This window comes from Struthio camelus, chromosome 15, assembly GCF_040807025.1.
Source record: "Struthio camelus isolate bStrCam1 chromosome 15, bStrCam1.hap1, whole genome shotgun sequence".
NCBI classification, from domain to species: domain Eukaryota; kingdom Metazoa; phylum Chordata; class Aves; order Struthioniformes; family Struthionidae; genus Struthio; species Struthio camelus.
The window spans coordinates 10,040,557-10,060,725 of record NC_090956.1 but is presented as its reverse complement, the minus strand read 5'-3'; the positions used below and the strand labels follow the sequence as shown (position 1 = coordinate 10,060,725).

The window sequence follows — 20,169 nt, the reverse complement described above, 5'->3', positions numbered from 1 at the left end:
CCTTAAATTAGAATATGGGCCTGCTGCGGCCCGGTATCCTGGTACGTACCAAGGGGGGGGATTGTTTGCTGGTTTTCAGTTGCGTGCCTCAGAAAAGTAACTAACTAAGCTCTCCTGAAACTGTAGCTAGCATAGATAACTGGAGATAGGTGGTAGTTTTTTGGCTTGGTTTTGTTTTGTTTTTGTCTGCAACATAACTTTTATACATAAAGCTTCCCAATAGACTCTCTTTACTTGAAAGGTGTATAGCACAGAAACATCTTCTGAAGGGTAGGGAGTAAAGAAACGGATTTTTATCTTTATAGGTTAAAAGGCAGTTTGTAAAATATTAAGAATTACACAATATGGCAGCTGAAATCATAGAAATGGACTAGACTGTTGTATCAACATAAGAAAAACATTAGGCTAATCTGTATTAGAGCGCTCTGAGAGAATACAGAGCTTTGAAAAACAGCTTGCACTGGGGGATGGGACATTTTACTTTTATGTGGAGCTTTTGTTCATTTAGGATTGTTTACTCCAGGCCAGCAACCCTGTGCTCTTTGTTTGATTGATTTTCCCATTTGGCAGACCTTTTGCAATCACATGGATAACATTCTTCTTTCCACTGAGACATAGAAAAACTATTCTTTATCATCGACCTTGCTTGTTGTCTGCAGTGACAAAAAAATATATTTATACGTTAGGTGAACTGTATGACTTCAATCATCACTAACTTTTAATTGAAAATCTTCAAAGCAAAAAAACTCAAAGAAAGAGCTGCTTTCAGTTTTTTGAGCTTCAAGTGTACAGTCCCATGGCTTCTTACTAGCAAACAACCCTGCCCTCAGCTCCGCATGCACAACGCCCACGGATGGCACTGAGCATTGCATACAAGTATATGAGGGCTGAGGTTGTGTCCGAACAAAAAGTGCCACACATTAGAAATATATCTTTTGGGTTGGGTGGGGTGCTTTTTTTTTTATTTTTGGGTTGAACAACAGAGTATTTATTGTGGAAGTATGGGTACTTACTTTTTCACTTCTGTGGATGTTTTGGGAGGTTAAGTAAGTATTTAATGTTTTGTTTTATATGGTTGCAGTGGGAAGCAAATTAGAAGATTCAGAAGAACCTACACCAACTCATTGAAGATCTCAATTTTAGTTCTCTCACCACCACCATAAAACACAGAGGTCATGGAACGAACTCTGTGTGGTACTAATTTAGAAACATTCTTAGCATTGCAGTTTTACTTTGACATGTGAGGTGTTGCGAATTAAAAGTGAGATTACATAAGGACCTGGCCTGCCAAGACAAATTCTGTCCTAATGTAAGTGAGCACAATTCTGTTAAAACAGACGGGATTGTCTGCATGTGGCCAAAAATTTCACATCCATGTTCATCTGGTGTTCTTGAGTGTTTAGATTTAAGTTTCTGATGGACACAAAGCTCCAGATGAAATAAATGGGGTTGCACCCACATGCAGGCTAAGTGTTAAAATTAAGGCCAAAATCTTCAGTTGGTATAAATCGGAGTAGCTTCACCCACTTCTGCGGAGCCGTGATAATTTGCACCCCTTCCAGCTCTGTTCACAATGGTCTGATTTTCAAAATAGCTGTGCCTTTGCAATTCCCACTGACGGCAATGAAAGCTATGGTTGCAATGCATTTCTGCGGGGGAAAAAAGTCAAAGGGCCTTTTGTTGTCACTTAATGCATGTGCCAAGAAAGCATAAAATTAAGATTCCCAGGATAGCAATTTCTACAATCTCGCATAGGTGTCCTTACTTAGTAAGGTGCAAGCAAAATAAAAAACAGATTTGGTCCTCTGATTAAGGACCCCTCATTATTCTCTAATTCTGTCTTACAAGGCATAGCCCTATTTAGGTGTTTTGAATTTCCCAGTTAGAGATGCATAGAATTATTAGTAGAACTGCAAATAAGTCCAACAGAGGTCTAGTTGATGCGAATAAAGCATGGTAAAACATGGTTACCATCTCACTCTTGCTGTCATTCAACGTGCATTTCTTCCATGACTTATACAGACCTTGTCCTTGTTGTTATACTGGTCCCTACCCCTTGGTTGTTCTGGTACAGCAGTTTGCGATGCTGGCTGTTGAACCAGATCAGGAAAATTAAACCATATGAAAACAGTGTCTCATAAAACATCAGGGTTGCCGGGGTCCTGCGTTCCTCAACCCCGGCTGCATGGTCCTATCCCCTTCCTTCCACCAGCACTAGCCATTGTCTGCCCAGTTACTGAGTCAGTCTGGGAAACTGCTGCAACAACTGAAAAAAAAAAAACCAAAACCATTTACTTATAGTGTTAAGAGTTTGGCTGCTCAGCTCCTGGACTGGCTCAGCACGGGTCTGATAAGTGCCAGAGCCGGTGGCAAGAAGTGTGGGAGGGCCACAGGTGGAGGGACGTGGCCCTAGCCTAAGGGAGGCAGTTTTCTTTAGCTCCACTTAGTTGAACTGGCAGAATTGCACTCACGGTGTCACCGTGGGATAATGATGTCTGTACCATCAACAATTGTATTAGGAGTGGAAAAATTGTATGTAGATTTTAACACCCAGTTAACACAAACATTGTAAGTAAATAGTAAAGCCTTTATTCTCGTTAAGAACAGCATTTTGAAAATAAAACATTTGCCCATGCTCTACAACCTTTGTAGTTTTGTATACTTATGTACAGCCATCATGGTACACATTGATTGTCTTGAAAATCCTTCAAAGATGTACTTAATAATATACCAGTATGCAACAATCAGCGGGAAAAAAGGGTACGTTATAAAACACACATTAATACATTTAATAAATATATATTATCTATCAAAAATGAGCTTTAGCTCTCATCAATTAATAAAAAGCACCTGCTTTGTAATCCTGTAAGCTGGTAGAATAATAGTCCAATTGTTTTATTGTAAAAGCCACAATGCTCCCTTTTGCACAGCCTTTGGTTAGACACAAGGCATCAAGCTCAAACAAAGCCAACCAAGATGCCCATGTTTACACTAAAAACAGAAACAGCTAGTTCTATAGTATGTCATGTACCTTGTTTATAGAAACAACTGTATGTATTGAGAGTGCCGCTCTGCAAGACGCTACATGTCTTCTGGCAAGTGCCAAAGACCCTGAGCTCTCCTGAAAACGGGACAGGGTCTGTAAAGTATGGCTCTGAACTCTTTTTCTAGCCATTGAGCAAAAGCCAGTTGTTATAAAATTTGTTTGGGTAATAACATTTTCAGAGGCTTTAGGATTTAATTTCTCTTATATGGATACACCATGAGCAAATGACCACCAAGGGACAACATAGTAGCTTTTATAGTATAAAAGCTAATTATAATTAACTGTGAAAGGCTTGTGCTTACACTTACTTATGTTGTTCACAGATGCTCTACATTCTAGATAACTTTCATAAAAGGCAAAAAGTAAACAATTTGTTTACTGTAACAAAAATATGAGTTAACATAAAAGTGCCTTTCTTCAATTACATTTTTATTTGGGGCATTTTACATCACAGACTAGTGACTGACAAAAAAGTTGCCTATTACTAATTGTATGAAGTTGTAAAATAAAGACCCTCCTAATCTATTGCCACACCTTCACCACCACAAATTAAGCCCAATCCTGCTAGTTTTTAATTCTGTGAATAGTCCGTGTGACTACCCAATGAGACGAGTCACATGAGTAAGAGGTTTTTAGGATCTGGAATTAGAGGCCTTATGCAAAGACACGGCCAATCAGTTTCATTAAGAGTAGGATTGGGAACTCTATTTATCAATTAAGTCACATCTAGAAAAAAACCAAACATTTCTTAAGGTAACTATATCACAGAATCACAGAATCTTTTAGGTTGGAAGGGACCTCTGGAGATCTTGTACAGATTTTGTCCAAGGTATGTAAAATGCATATTATAATTCACAAATCTCAGCTGTAGGATGAAAGCTGTCCTACCATTTATGCCATGGTCATCTTATATGTTTTTACAATAGTTTACTGAGATTTTATTCATGTATTTTAAAAATAAACTTCTGTAGGCAAGTGATGATCAATAGGTTTTATATTGCTCCAAATGATGCAACTTCTGGGTAACTATCATTATCATAAATACTACCTTATTTGATCAAAACTTTGTTTTTAACAAGCAAAATGTATTTCTAAGTCACTAGATAGCATGCAATATCCACCCCTACCCTACGTGGTTACTTAGACCATCTGCTTACTTAAAAAATAAAAAAAAAAAGGCATCCTTAAAACAAGCACATGCTCCCTTTGCCTTGAGGAGGGAAGGGCAGGGGCAACAACTGACATGGAGCCAACGTGCTCCTTTAATCATGCATGACAGAAAAATATTGCTTCTAGAAGAGAAGGGCTTTGAAATAAAACCCTGTAAGATGATCATGGCAAGAATGGCAATATATATTTTTTCATATATATATATACACATATATATCTGTGTGCAACACTTAGGGACGGGTCTTGCAGCTTTTGTACTGCCTGTATGTAGACCTGCTGATGTTCATGGGACTATTCGTAGGAGTACAAGTCTGCAGGACTCGGTTCCTAATTCAGTAGGAATGGAGGTACATGAAGAATCAGGAAGACTCTTTAAAAATAAAAAGCTTGTCTTTCTTTTGCAGAATACAGAAAGTAACTTCTTTCTGTGAAGTTACTAAGCTATTCAGTTATTTGTACATTATATTTTTTTAGTTTGAAAATATATATTTTTATTACAGCATATGCAAAGTTTAATCCTTATATGTATCCTATGCCCTCAAGTAAAAGCAATTTGCTTCTAGTATTGAGGAAAGCTAAGATTAACATTGGCCAAACAGTGAAGATACAATGATGTTTTCAGTGTCTGATATGTATTAAATGTTAAATAAAGGAATGATTTGCTTAAACATAATGAAAACCATGGCACAAATAATGGGCAATGGGAACTTTTTAAATAACCTGGAGAAAGCAAAGATAAGTCTTGAGAAAGTCTGCCTTCTATCAACTCAGAAGAGTGGAGGGGCAGGGGAGGAGCAGGGAAGAAACCGCCGTCAGAACGTAAAATAACAACAAACCACCTCCAGAACGGAGATTCTACTCGCTAGGCACTAAAATGCACAACCACATTTAAATGCACGAACAGTTGCAGTCAATGGGACTACTCATGTGAATAGAGATGAGAATCAGAGGGCTTGATCCTACATGCTGCTGAGTCCCTCCTGAAAGGCGATCAGTACTTTTCAGCTGCCACCAATTTCCTCCTCAGCAAGACCAGCCTAACAGAACAACCTGTCCTGCGCAGCACAGCTGGTTTCCTTCAATCCACCAGCACAGAGACCTTCTGGCAAACTTGAGCCACATTCTCTCCCCAGCTAAGTCTCTGCCAAAGTATATCCCTCCAGAGTTTCATTTAACAGCTTCATCTGCAGGAGCACTTAGGACACACAGCTCTTTGCTCGCCCCCGGGGCTGCGGCAGGGTAACGGGGAACCTGATTCCACGCTGCTGAGGAGACCTGACTCTCTGCTGCACCTACACTTTTTCCCTCTGCCTCAAGAAGCTCCATAACTTGCATGAAACCTGCGTAGATATTTCATCTCTCCGTAACTGCATTTCATACATGGTCTTTTTAAAGAGAAAAGAGTATCAATGTACAGTGTAATGGTAATTTAGTTGCCACAGAGTGAAAATGCTTAGCTACATGTGATGCTAAATGACATTACAGTACAGATAGATAACGAAGCAAACAAGGTACTTTTCATGACATTTGAAATGAAGGGAAAAAGAGCAAAAGGGAAATAAATCCTGTATGTTTTCACATTGTATTGGCAATCTCTTGTGGCAACTTGAATTAAGTTTAGGTGAGAGGAGGGTATTTTGCAAGCAACTGGCAACCAACAACAACAACAACAAAAATATCAGGCTTGCCTCGCACACTAGTTACAGACAGAGTATTTCTTACATTTCAGAATACAAGATCCCCTCTTCCATTTTAAAGTGTGCCTACTTCTATTTTAAATTAGATTCAGCTTCAGTTTTACAATTTTATTTTCGCATGTAGCTTATCAGTGAAGTGGTGTTCACATTTACATAAAATCCTCTGTAGGATTTTGAAAGCTCCTGGATGTTTTGTTGCTTTGTTCTCGTATTGTTATGGATTCCTCCCTCAAAGACACACTGCCAGGAAACAAAATCTGTAACAAAGATTCTTATTTTCTAGAGCCTACAGCCTTTCACCAGAGGTGTCGTCCAGTGTAACTTGGCGGAGCAGTTGGTATCTGGAAATAAGGATAACAAACCCATAACTAAGAGATCTAGTCTGTTCAGACACCAGCGTTACCATGCTACTCGTACACGACAGCTTTAGAGCCAATTTTTCTAGAGCAAAATGATACAGCGCAACTCATCTTCAACCCATACATTTGCCTGAACACATGTATAAAGCATGAGCATATATACACATTAATCTCTCATTTACTCTCCAGTGTGCGCCAGTAAGCTTTGTGTCCACGTCAAAACAAAACTTCCCCGCCACCTCCCCCAAATTCTCTAGCTTCTCATCCTTAAACTGCCTTTTCTGTGAGCTGGCTTATTCTGGTATCAGAAAACATAGGCATAGATTAATCCAGGCATCAGAAGGATGCTATTCATTACAGAAAGCGAAGCACAAGCTTTTTCATTTTATTCCAGTTGATGCCTCCTACTGTATTACCCACAGAAGGAGAATCCTTATGTCTGGTCCTTCTTGTTCACTAAAACAAATCAAAACTTTACTTACAAACAAAAAGAGACCTGCAGTCAGAATACATTATTTCGTTTTGAATGTTGAGATCGAGTTATGGAATTAGTTCATGATTTAAAATAAATAAAAGCCAACTTACATGAGTATAAACTGGCTCATGGTTAGATTTTTAAGAAGCATGTAAGTATGCATGAAGATTATGGGGATGAAAAATTCTTCTTTTTTTTTTTTTTAAACAGTATGAGTGCTATACGTAATTTCTTCAAGTGCAAGTTATACGTATCATGCAAAAAAAACTTAAAGAGCCTGTTTGGCATCAGATCTCTAAATCATTCTTGCAATGACCAGGCTGCAGAAAAAACAGCTCTATCAAATATCAAATCAAATATCAAATAACAGCTCTATCCTGTCTGAGAAAGAAAAAAAATCAATTGTATAAACATTAAAATATTCTGTATTCTCCTTTCATGAATCTCTTTCCCAGAGAAGTATACTTCTGTAACTTACTTATAATGAATTACATACATTTGACAAGAAAACTGAATGTGTGTGAAAGACCACCACAATCTGCAACAATGATTCTTATTCAAAGTAATGTACTGGCCTGTATACATTCGTGTCACTCGCAGAATCTTAAAGAAATCTGATTAGAAACTGTGTCACTTAATAGTTATATTAGCAACCTTAACATAAATTTAAATCAAAAGGGCCTCTGAATATGTAGAGTCACCAAAGAACTTGGTTCACTGAAGTTACACTGCAAAATCTGAATAGCCAAGGAAGGAAATGCAAAATATTTTATAATTGCATCTTTTCTAGAGAGGAAGGGGTAGCATTACATGCATACTTGCTGCCCAAGTTTTCATTTATAGCTTTCCCTCCTGCTATGAATAAGCCAAATGCAGAAGGTTTTTCAGTTAGTAGTGGTTGTATAGATCAGTACATGTCAGAGATTTCTTAAATCATCACATTTTGATACTTACAGTCCCACCATTTAGCACAACTGCCATCTCAGTTGGCTGATAAACATTGCTTCTAAAAGGAGCACTAGGTCGGCTTCCCAAACTGCCGTTTCGAAATCCTGCCGTTCTTAGTGCTGCGTTTAAAAGAGAGAGATTGTTCTTATGAACACAATTAATACTCTGTATCTCCTTAAAAATCACAAAAAATGTCTTGCTTCCAGTTTAGTTCACAGGACCTTCACCATTGATTTTAGTTTTTATGCTGCTGTACCAGTTTTCAAATCGCCTTTGAACAGCAACTTTTCTTACGTAGTTGGGGATGGATCTTAAAAGAATCAGCGCTACATAAAATTAACTGTAAATTATAGAAGGGAGGAAAATGTCTTGGAGCCAAATTTTTTAAATTTTCTTATTTCAACAGGACTTAAATGTCTTCAGTCACTGAGCCTTTGATGCATCTTGCACAATATATTTTGTGTAATGCCTACTGTATCAGTCAGGATACTGTGGGGTTAAGTAAAATGATTCTACGCTTTGCTTTCTATCTAATTCAGAAGACAGGGATCCAAAATACTGCTTGAGCCAGTAAGCATATGCACAACCCCCCTGAGCATTACTTCAGCATGACTAGTGTATGAGGATTTTCCAGATGTTTCAGATTATATTTACTCTGAGAAACTAGAAATGTGAAGTAAACATTGCTTTTGAATGGCTTAAACATGGCAATTGATTGAAGCAAAAAAGAAGATACTGTCCTTCTCAACGTTTGTACCAGAAGTATGTCAGTCCCCATTAACTTCAGAGCAAGTTTGGATTCAAAATGTATATTCTGAATGAGAGAGATGCATAGTTAAGGATTTGCTTCTTTCTCTCTAAACCAGTCGGGGAACTGGCCCATACTCTCTTTTTACTTCAAGGATAAATAATGGCTTCACTGAATTCATATCTTGCCAGCTAAGAAATCTCATTTATACATGTTTATACATGCAACTTGAGTGGTTACAACTGCATACCAGGGCAATACGGATCTGCGAACTGGTAAATAGAAACATGCCTAGTTCAGGCACTTGGGGCAAGAATTTTTCTTAGGTTTATTTTGAATTACAGTTCTCACTCTCTGGCTGAAATTCTGGACTAACTGAGGTTTACAAGAATTTCATCATAGACTTTAACGAAGCCAGGATTTAATACTGTTGCACTGTGTGCAACAAGATTTAAATGGATCCTACTGCCATATGCTGTCCTCTATCCACAGTTACGCCTCTCACTGGGGGTTGTGCACAGAGACGTAGCAAAGTATTGATTTAGCACAGATATTTAGAAATCCATCCCGGCAAATGTTCCATTGTTTTACTTCACGTACATTTGTAACCTTATTTGCTCTTCCCCCCCCCCCCCCCCCCGAAAACACTTGGAGAACAAAAAGATGAAAACCTCTATGTTAGAATTAGCTTTTTTATTATTTTTAACCATCTCAGGCTCAAAAGTATTCCTTCTTTATAGTTTGGCTTCTTATTTTATGTTGAACAAGTAATTGCACTGGTATTTGATAATACACAAATAAAAAATATTTCTTAATAATATATACTATCATTAAACTAGAATATTTACACATGCCTTTTACTATATAATTTACATGGTCATTTTAAAATTATCTTAAAGGGATGCTAAATTCAATTTCATATTGCTGAGCTTTTCTTCCCTGTAATTGCAAGTAGGTTTCTAAAATTGTTTTAACACGAGACTAGGAGACAAAGCTTTTAGAGAAAATCTTCATTTCATAGCTTTTTCCACATACCAGTTTGGTTTTTTTTTCAATTTTTGCTTTTTTTTTTTCCTATTTCTGTTAGACACATCTAATAGAGTAGAGGATATATATTTTTTTAAACAAAAAATTAACAATACCTGGGAGATTTGAGCAAACGTCTTGCAAAGTCTCCTTTTAACACATATTTTAAATTTTATTAGCTCTGTTTTAGGCCTTTGCTCAGAGGATGACTTGTGGTCAAATTTATTAAATGATACTCGGTGAGTATCAGTGCTCCTTAGGCTTGGATTTCTTGACAGTTCTAGCACTCTACCTTTCATATCATATTTTCTATGTATAAGCAAATTCTGTTTGCCTTGGAGAATTTGCCCTATTAATGTCCTTTGCACTTACAGAGAAGTCATTTAAGTTAGCCCTTTGCAGGTATTTTAAATACTTTACTAAAAATTTTGTACAAGGCACAGGTGTGAAAATAACTCTTCTGAATAGATACTTCAACATATCTATCATTGGATTATTAAAAATACAGATTTTAATAATGATGCTTAAATAACTGACCTTAAAATTGTTTTAATTTATGATATTCCTGGAATAGGACAGCTCTTTTTGGTATATATAACTTGGAGCTACATTTTGCTAAGAACCAGAAATACTAGGAGAACACATGCTTATTTGAAACTGTATCTTATAGTCTTAAAATGCTGTCTCAAACTTTAAAAAAAAAAAAGCAAAACTACTTAACACATAGTGAATAAATAGAAAATACATTTGTCCGAAGATGTTTTCTATTTAAAGCTAACTATTTACTAAAACAAGTATTATAATCAGGGAACCAAGAGGTGATTTCTGGTTATCTTGTCGGCCAAGATTTTAGAATGAGTAAATCTCATATTAAACATAATTCTCATGCATAATTGAAAAAAGAAACATTTCTTTAATTGCTGAACTCTGAACAATGAATTTTTGAACCAAAGTAATTACAAAAATTAAAAGAAGAGAATATTCTCTATATACCTGCAGAGAGCCAATTGCTAATAGATTCCAGGTGCTTTGCCACTGACAACCATCAATGCAGTGATCTGACTTCAATTAACACTTCAGCAGTCATAGTATGTGACTTGAATATTATTACCTGTATTTATTTTAAGTCTCTACCATGCTAGTAAGTGTTGCCTCCAAACATCCTTCTTCCACATGCCATAGAAATAAAAGTGACATGCATTCATTATGATAAATATTAATAGGGATACCAGATAGGGAAATCTGTTTTGTATTGTATTACCAATACAGTATCAGATTAAAACAGAACATCATAAATTACACTGGAGTAAATACTGTAATGGGATATGGGGATCATACCTCTATCCATTTCACTAAAAAAATCACTGAAGTGATTAGATCAAAAAAAGATCTGCAGTCCTTTTTTAAAAATGTATGCGTGAATGAGAATAATAGAGTGAATGATCCAGTTTTGTTCTTAGATCTGCCTTAGCCAGAAATAACTCCACTGAAATCACTGCAGTTACCTTAGTATGAAATTAATTTAATGCGGATGAAGGAGAGTAAAAAGAAGTAAGAGAGCTTTTACAGTCAGTGGTGAAGCTGCCTCTGCTCCTCTGGAACATCAGCAATAAACAGCCATTCTTTTATCCATGAGTTTCCTGTTTGTTTTACCATTGCCCTTGCTAGGTACCCACATGATCCTAACTCATTTCTGTTCAAAGCCGCTATACAAGGAGGAGATCTTTAAAGTTCCCACTAATGCACTTAGAGGGAAAACGTCTTCCTGACCCACATCGTCACAAACAAGAGTTACTTTCCTCCGTGTCTGGTCTACATCCATTCAGCTGCAACAGCCTTATGTCAAACCCAGAGGAAAACAAAGATGCATAAAGATGAACAAGCAGGTAAAGTGCAGACATAAAATGCCCCAAGCCGCCTTTGGGGGCTGCCAAAGCAATGAAGCAGCTATTGGCTGAGATACCCAAGTTCTCTTTTCAATTACAGTGAATAAGAAGCAGTCAACCGCTTAAAAAATTATCTATCCTGTCATGGGACACACCACCAGAAGGCAGCCTACGCTACAGGACAACATCAGGCAAGTCCTTCCTGCAGTCACATAAGCATCCCTGTGCATTTTCTGATATGTGTTCAGCTTTCAGCTATGGTTTGGATCTCTTAAGTCACTAGTTCTTGGTGGCCCTTTCAACATTTTCAAACATTTCAAACATTTTCATTGCAGTTTTAACTGAGTATGTGTCATCCCACAGTCGTTCTATTTTACCAGTCTAACACCCATGAAGAGTAAAGCAACTCACAGCACGACCATTATTTTGAATCCTCTATCTGTGGTTTTCCTATTGAAAAGATAAAGCCTTCAGAACAAAGACTGTTTTTTAACTTGTCTGTATACCACGTTGCATATTTTTACCCCACAGTGTCACAAAATGGCACTGGGTCACATTTTCATGGAAGTATAATTAATAATTAGCGTTATTTTATTGCTCAAGAGGCTGAGCTCTTTTGTAATAGAGTACAGTTTTTCCCAGTTTTTAGGAAAATATTTCATCTAAAATATAAGGCTGTTAACTGATAATGACCAAGAACGTTAAACTATTTTAAACTGGAAGTTATTTGTTCACAGTGAAATTTTTCTGCTTGTGTTGGCTTTGTACTTGAAATTGTTCAGTTTTGCAATGAAAAAGATCAAAACCCAAAGAATCACTTTAACAAAACACATGTATTTTCTGTATTACATTTTCCCAGGTTTCTTTTCACCACCAAGATGTTTTCTTAATGAACAATTTAAAAGGGAACGTGTAGTGTGCAAAACATGGCATTTGTAAGGAGCCTTGTTTTGAACACCTGAAGAACATCTTGTACAGATGTTTTTCTTTGCTACTACAGAAAAATATAGTCCTCTACAGAGTAAATTCTTACCTGCATTATGTTCATCCATTGAAAAGGCTTTATTTTCCATGTAGCTCCGAGGAAGCTGTATATCCTCCTCAAAAGCAGTTTCGCGCATCCTTGGCTGTGAAGTATCAAAATAATTGGGTGTGTTTTCCTGTTGTGATGGAAGGATGGTGCAGTGGACCTCTGGTATAGCATGAAAAATAACGAACACCCAGCCACTGGACACCAGTGCGATAGCAAGAGTGGGATCACTCCATTTGTCTTTTCTCTTCAGTTCAGCGTTACCAAAGAGGTACATAGTCATCCAGGCTACCCAAATCAGAATGGAAAAAAAGAGCGTTATAATGAGGCATACTCCATTTTTCTTCCATTTCTTAAACTTTCCACAAAGAGTGAAAAGAGAAAATCCCATGGTGAATACCATCAGGAACATAACGTAAATCAAAGCCATAGCAAAATCCATTGGTTCATAATTGCAGGCCAGCTTGTTATCTCTCACAACTGTCAGTATTAACCACTCAGTTGCAATAATGACTTGAACGAGCATCAGGCAGATTGCCACACCAGCTAGATGCCAGCCAGATGGACTTTTCCCATGTCGAACTAGTCTACGAAGTCTCCAGGCTTGAGCAAGCAAGCATGAGAAGCACAAAGCAAAGATAACTCCCCACAGAAATCTTCGGGTGGAACACACTGTTTCATCTTCTTGTATGATGAAAGCAAACGTCAGCCCAAACAGTCCTAGAGTCCCCAAAAGAAAGAGGAAATGCATTCCCAGCGGGCTCTTCTTTTCTTTGTCCTTTATGAAGGGCAACCTCACCAGCAAAATCAGCATCAGCAGCAGGGTTGTGAGCACACCTGCTCCCGCAACTGCCTCCAGTACTATTCCCCAGATGGCATCCAGGTCACACAGGTAAACATACTGAGGGAGGAGATCCAGTCCGCACCCTCTGGACGTGCTCGAGTTTTCGGAAGAGCCGTAGCTGATCACAAAGAGGAGGAAGAAACCAATGGCTGGGTAGGTTTTCATTTTTCTGTCTGAGACAATAAAATATTTGTTGGTTTAGCTACAGTTCACTCTGGAAGATTTCACATGAGTTGGAAGTACAACCTGAACAAATGGCTTGTTTCAATAGCTCATGTTTACTCTTTCTTTGCACTGGATTTTATACCCCTATTCCCCTTTGCTGCCCTCCAGGAAAGCTACTTTTGCCTTTTGCACTCAGAATGCAAACTGATTAATGTTTATGCTCACAGAGATTGAAAACAACATTTCCAAACACTGCCCCTGCAAATATCCTAAAACACAGCATTTACTCCAACTAGAAGAAAGGAACGATCATCTTGTAAAATAATACATTATCTACAATATTTTATTGCTCAAATTAAGGCAATTAAAGCATGTGCAACTTACAGTTGGACGCAGGACCTGATACAAGTGTAAGTTGTATCAGAATTAGATTCTGTTTCATAGGCTTGCTCCTTTTACTGGAATGAGGGCAATCAGAGTCAAAGCAGCTATTTTAACAGGTATTGCTTAAAGATAAAACTGTCCCAGGAGAATAAGCACCGTGTTTTTCTTTAAATTACTAGTTAAGAAAAATTTTGTTTTCATGCAAACTGTAATATTCACTCCTTTCATCCCCTCCCAAAGCCCAGTTATTAGACTGCATTGGCAAACGGGAATGGTTGGCTAGAGAAATCTCATATTCTGCAACAACAGGGCACATATGCAATGTCATTAATCAACTAATCAAAAATGAATGACTCATTGTGCTTCTTAACAAATATAAAGCCATTCAAATGAAACAACAAAAAACAGAACATCATTCTCCCTGATCCGCAAAGTGAACGATTGTAAACTCTCTAGGAACACAACACATCACACAACCATCAGGACCAAAAGTCTGGACAAATTCCAACTTTGTTTTAAGAAGAATACAGGTTAAATGGTTTAAAAAGTTATACATTACAACATTTGCATTTATTAAGCAAAACTGGGAAGAGAATGAGACCATTAAAAATGCAATCTTTAAATGAACAATCCACCCTAGAGATATCTACATTGTAAGAGCAGTCTGAAGTAAACACAGCATGTACCAGATATGAAACCCGATTCTGTTAACCTTCACTTGCATAATTAGTGCTGCTGATTTCAGTAGGATTATGTGCATTGATGTGCCTAGATGAAATTTTTCAGAATTAAGACTTCTGTTTGGCTTGGTATTTTCAGACGGCATAGGAGAAAAGCACCATATAAACAGGCAGTAATGTTACTCACATAGCTCATGCGACATATTTAAGGTGTAAAGCAAGAAAAAGGGAAACTATTGTTAGCTCTTTTGTAAGTTACACAAACAGCCCTGAACAAGTATCTTCAAATGGTATTTTGTAAATCAGAAATGCATTCAATGAAAACATCAAAAAAGTTTGGAAATGGTTTAAAGTAATTGTGCAGTGTTATTTGAACATGATCAGTCATAATCAACGTAAAAAACTATTTACATATAATGTACTAAACCGTACATAGTATACAGGCAAGAGCTATGATTTTTCTTCCTTTGTGTTATAATCCTGTAACGATCATTTGGTCTTCCAAACTAATGTTCATCCCTTTTCATTGAGTAATGAAGAATGTCCATTTATAGGCCTCTGCGAAGAGAGGGATGACGGGAATTATACTGTTTCCTGTTTGAGGCACCAAGACAGTACATGTGCTAATATAAATGCGTAATGGTTTTATGATCTTTATGGTCATAAAACAGACAAAAAAAGCATATTACAAAACTTGATCTCAGAAGCGGAAGCTGTGACAAATAACGTGATCTGGGACTGCACAAACAGGAAAAAGTAATCAATAATCTTTGCCTGCCCATTGAAATTGTAGTATACTCCCATTGTTCTAGGGGCTACAACGTTCTAACAACACAGTGACACGCAGCTATGATTAATAGTTCTCTTTCTACCTAACTATAATTTACTTTATGCTGAATTGGTAGCATATTTACTTGTTTATATCTGATTTGTATGACAGGTTTCTCAATGACTCTGTCACAACATTCACTTTAAAAACACAGAGAAACAGAGAAAAAAATAATCGGCAATAAAAGATATTCATTTTGTTACTGAAAGTGGTTACACTCAATAAGTCTAGCTGCCCTATGAATATATAGCTGACTAGAAGGAAAGTGAAGGTGATTTTGCAATCCCTTATACGCACAGGCTGCTCTTCCTTCAACTGCTGCACCTAGTGTTTAGGACATTTTGGATATTCTAAAAAGTGCTGAGTGATCGGTGCCTATTGATAACAAAAGGAGGAAATCCACTCGGATCTACTCAGGCAGCACTGCAAACTACAGGTAACAACTTCAAGAAGCAGGAGGTCGGGTGGAAAATTATTCAAAATTCATTCTCAAGCAATGTCTCCCAGTTCGAAACAATAAACAACCCTTCAGTGCAAAATTTATGACCCTCCTCTAACGAATTATGATACAAACCATGACCTGGGGGCAATTAATTAAGTGCAAGTATCTCCAGTTCTAAGGTATTTTCCAGTTTTCTGGTTACTTTATTCATGTCATGTAACCCTCATGTGATTGAGCTATTCTAGGACAGTCCGTTTCCATGGCGATGGTGCTGCATGGGTAAGCAGTCATGTTGTCAGCCCATCATTTGTTTCCTCTTCCTCTTGGGAAGTGTTTGGGAAGGGGGAAGGGAGGGGTAATGAATTTTGAGTATTTCCCCCTACAGGAAAGGGAGTAGGTTCTTTTGGAAAAGGGGAATTAATCTGTGACAAAATATAAAATTCAGAAACGCAGAGACGTTCAACTCAAGAGGAGTTTTTTCCAAGTTACTTCCATTTGTGAAATTACTTTTAGGAGAACTAAAGGAAGTATGAAGTGGTTCTCTTAGAAAGCTCCAAAATAGCTACAGTATTAACCAGGAAACCTCTGGGAATGCTGACAGGAATTCTTGGTGTGAAATCATATTGCTATCAATTGTCAGTAAGCCTTGCTAAACAGTCAGGTAAATCATACCAAAGATCCTGCCCACACCAAAGCTCGCAAGCAGGGTTTGAGATCGTTTCTAACCTGGACTTACGGCCTTGTCAGTGCTACCAACATAGCCGTGTCTGGCGACCTGTTCACTAGGTATTTCTGCCTGACAAGGTAAAAGCTGGCAACGTTAAGAGTCAACTCCCATGATGATGCCAGCCAAAATCCTCTTTCTAGCACTGTTACTCAGCACTGCACACAGACAAGGGAAAACGCTGCATTACAACAGAGAAGTTTGGCCAGGTAGTACCACAGCTTTAGTTGAAACCACAGATTCAGCTAAATTTAAGGGAAATCTAGAGAGTGCTTCTGGCCAGAAAAGTTGTTGTGGGGAAAAAAAAAGTATCAATAGGGGGTTGTTGTTACAACAGTGGCTTCCTCAAGGCTTTTGCGTTGGTAGAATCCTGCGCGCTGCAAGCTTTTTGTAGTAAAATCTTCTGTCTGCACGTAATCACTACTGTCACCTAAATCAGTAACTGTAGGAGAATATAGTATTTTTACCTCCTTATGCCTAGATTAGCTCTTAGCAACATTATGTAACCTAATGGTAGTAACAATAGCACTCTACTTGACTGGCACTCTCACTCCTACTATTACCAAGAGAAATACAGCAATAGTAATACAGAAACGTCACAGAAACATTCCAGTATGGATATAGTAAGTGGCGCTGAGATATCCCCAGCATAGTTGAATGGAACAGTTAATACAGAAGGGAAATCAACTGGAGGTTTTTTCTGTCCACAAATCCCCCTCCAAAATTAAATTTCATAACAACAGGTTAAACCAACATACCTGTAACCCAAGTGCGATTATGAGTTCATAAAAGGAATCAATATGCTTTAGCTATTGCAGGAATACGCAGCAAACGGAGAGCAGGATGGCATGCAAGTTCAGACATATAGGCCCAAAATCTGCTCTCAATTACAACAGTAATAACTTCACTGTTTTCAATAGATTGAAGTCCCCTGTATTATCTGATTTAAGAGACAATGCAAGAATCATTATAGAAATGGCAGACACAAAGCTTCCCCAGCGGGTACAAAGCACAATTGCAAGCAACTAAGCAGAAACGGAAGGTCTCATAGTTGTCATTAAAAAGTTGTTATGGTTAAAAATCAGTGAGGCTTTCAAGAGCTAAAGCCTTCTGACACTCATGTAAAAAGATACTGCTGTATGCTGTTAGAGAATATGAAAAAAATGCATATAAATGTGTAACCATGCAAACACTTGTGGTAATATTATTCACAGCTAGATGTTATCGATTCCTCTTTTTAGAGTCCTAATGTTAATCAACTGATATAGGAAGATATATCCAGTTGCAGAGAAGAAAAACAGTCTAGGAAGTAAAAGCAATATAGCACAAACAGCAATCTGTGCAGCCACACATGGGCAGAAGACTGGTTCACCGTACAATTTCCAAAAGAAAAACGCCCCCACCACAAAGTGTTGTGGAGAGATGCTAGTGAGTGAGAAATTAATCACAACACAGGCGCTCTGCCAGCTCCTTTTGATCAGCTCTGAAGAATGAGCTTCAGGACTGGTAACAGAGCAGCCACAGCCAAGCCGAGACCAGACTGCTGAAGAGATGTCGTTCCAGAATAATAATTAATAGTAGGATTGTGCTTTGTATGCAAAAATACAGCAGCGATTTAGACTTACCCTACGTTATAACACATAACACTACAGCGTCCCTGTTACAGAAAGCATGACCCCACTCCAAAAAGGACACGTAGAGAAAGTACTGCTTTCATTTTGAAATACTTTGCAATGCTGAATATAATACAAAGTTATCTTTCTAATGTTCTAGGAGTTCAGAATGCCTTTCAGTCAGATTCTGCATGCATCATCTGTGTCTAGATACTTCTGACTATAAAACCTGATACTCACACTATTGATAACAGTTTTTTTTCTTTTCTTTGTTAATTCGCAGACTGTCTCTATTCATGTCACAGCCTCGTGACAGATGAATTTCCTTCACCTGATTTCTTCTGATACAGTGAGAAAACACCTCAACACAGATACTCACTGTTGGTAAGTAACATATAAAGCATCACAGAGAAGTAGAGATTCAGTACTACAGCAACGATAACCAGCGTAGGTGCTTAGACTCAGCATGCAGGAAATCCTGTTAGCCCTGGGATAAACATTAGATCAGGTGTAAACAAAGGGTTCACGTAAGTGCTAAATCCTACCACTATCTGTCTTTTGGAAGACATAATATATAACATAGGGCTTTCTTTTATTAAGTGGAGAGAGAACTGCTAAGGCTGTGCAGCCCTTCAGCGCGCCGACGCTCGCGCGCACAGCACCGGCCGGGGGGCTCCCACCTTCCAGCCCACCCCCGCGACCAGACAAAGGCAGCGACGGGCCGGCAAAAGCCCTCGCTGCCTCCCGCCCAGACCGTCACAACTGCCCTTGCGCTGCCGTAGAGGAGGGAGCTGGAGAGCAGCGCGAAGGTTTCTGGCTTGGTGCAACAACCCCATGCCCGCGGCGGCCCCCTCCCTGCGGGCCGACACGCAGCTGCCTCCTCTCCAGCTCCCCTTAATCCGTCTGCAACCTCCTCCTCCTCCTTCCGCCCTATATCTATGCCGCTCCAGCCCGCTCTCTCTTTTGTCCCTTTGCTCATTTCTCTCTTCGCTTTCTTCTTCTAGTGCCTTTCCTCCCTGCCCCGCCTTTCCCCAGCCTCCTTCCCCATCCTGTGTCTCAACTCCTCGGCCTTGCTTCGCCGCTGCCCCAGGCCCTCAGCAGCCCCCTCCTTCATCCCTCCCCCCCCCCGGCCTAGATCCAGCCTAATCCCCCTCCCGGAGTCTCAGATCCAGCCTGCTGTCTGGCCGCGGTCACCGGCTAAGGCTGCGGGCAGAGGCGCGGAGGAAACCCCGCTTCGCGGCCCCTTTGTGCTTTCCTGCCCGCAGCGGGGTCCCCGCGGCGCCGGCCGGGGCGAGCGCTCACCTGCGGCGGCTTCACCTGCGGCGCCGGGGCCGCCCCGCCGGGGAGCCCGGCCCGGCCCCGGGGCGCCCGGGAGCCCGGTCCCGGCCCCGGCGCGCTGCGCCCGAGCCCCGCGGCTCCCGGCGGGCAGGGGGCGGCCCGGGGGCGCCCGCCCGGCAGCGAGGAAGTCGGTGCCCGGAGCGGAGCGCCCCCCGCCCCGGCGCCCCCCGGCCGCGCCGCACTCACCCGCGGGTCCTGCGGCCGCCGGCAGCGGGGCAGCTCTGTCCGCTCCGGCCCGCGGCAAGTCACATCCCGGCGCCGGCTGCGCGGCGGCTCCGCGGCGGGGAGCGAGCGCAGCGCCGAGCCCCCCCGCGGCGGCGGCGGCGGCTCATGGAGCGCGCGGCGCGGTGCGGTGCGGTGCGAGCCCCAGCCTGCCCGCCGCCCGCTGCGCTACGGCCCGGCGGCCAGCCCCCTCCCACCGCCCCGCCCCGGCCCGGCCCCGGCCCCGGCCCCGCTCCGCTCCGCTCGGCACGGCTCGGCGCTCCCGTTGCAGCGGGACGTGCCCGGCGCAGCCGGCCCCAGGCGCGCCGGCGGCCCCGCAGCGCCCATGGCCCTCGGGCGCTGGCAGCGCCGGGGGTGCCCCGAGGGAAGGGGCAGCGTGCTGCACAGGGCAAGAGCACGCACACGCGGAGCTGCGTGTGCAGCGTGGCACGTATACCCTGGGTAAGCACAGGCTTGCACAGCGGGACACAGGCAGAGCCGGTCACAGATATACGTGCTGCTACAAGGTGACGTGAACGCACAACACAGGCGAGCGCAGAAAGG

The 20,169-nt window shown here is 40.5% G+C and overlaps 2 protein-coding genes across 6 annotated transcripts in view; one reads left to right on the top strand and one right to left on the bottom strand.

Annotated features, from left to right (window-relative positions):
- Window positions 1–2,811, top strand: part of IQCK (IQ motif containing K) — a 43,936-nt gene extending 41,125 nt beyond the window's left edge. For 2 of the 3 annotated variants that reach the window (XM_068908768.1, XM_068908769.1), the window contains one exon: window positions 1,082–2,641. In XM_068908768.1, the coding sequence (XP_068764869.1) occupies window positions 1,082–1,128 (47 nt within the window). In that variant the 3' untranslated portion in view covers window positions 1,129–2,641. Of the gene's footprint in view, window positions 1–1,081 lie in introns of all 3 variants that reach the window. The other variant, XM_068908770.1, reaches the window with a different exon arrangement.
- Window positions 2,567–19,798, bottom strand: GPRC5B (G protein-coupled receptor class C group 5 member B). Of its 3 annotated transcripts, none has more exons than XM_068908767.1 (4): window positions 19,591–19,798; window positions 12,389–13,402; window positions 7,702–7,814; window positions 2,567–6,254 (listed from the first exon to the last, which is right to left on the bottom strand). In XM_068908767.1, exons 2-4 carry the CDS (start codon window positions 13,392–13,394, stop codon window positions 6,210–6,212), a joined length of 1,164 nt encoding a protein of 387 aa, XP_068764868.1. In that variant the 5' UTR covers window positions 13,395–13,402; window positions 19,591–19,798; the 3' UTR covers window positions 2,567–6,209. The 3 variants fall into 3 exon arrangements, with proteins under 3 accessions (XP_068764868.1, XP_068764867.1, XP_009681718.2); XM_068908766.1 differs by lacking the exon at window positions 19,591–19,798 and adding an exon at window positions 18,446–18,588; XM_009683423.2 differs by lacking the exon at window positions 19,591–19,798 and adding an exon at window positions 13,779–13,920.
- Between the last annotated feature and the right edge of the window lie 371 nt (window positions 19,799–20,169).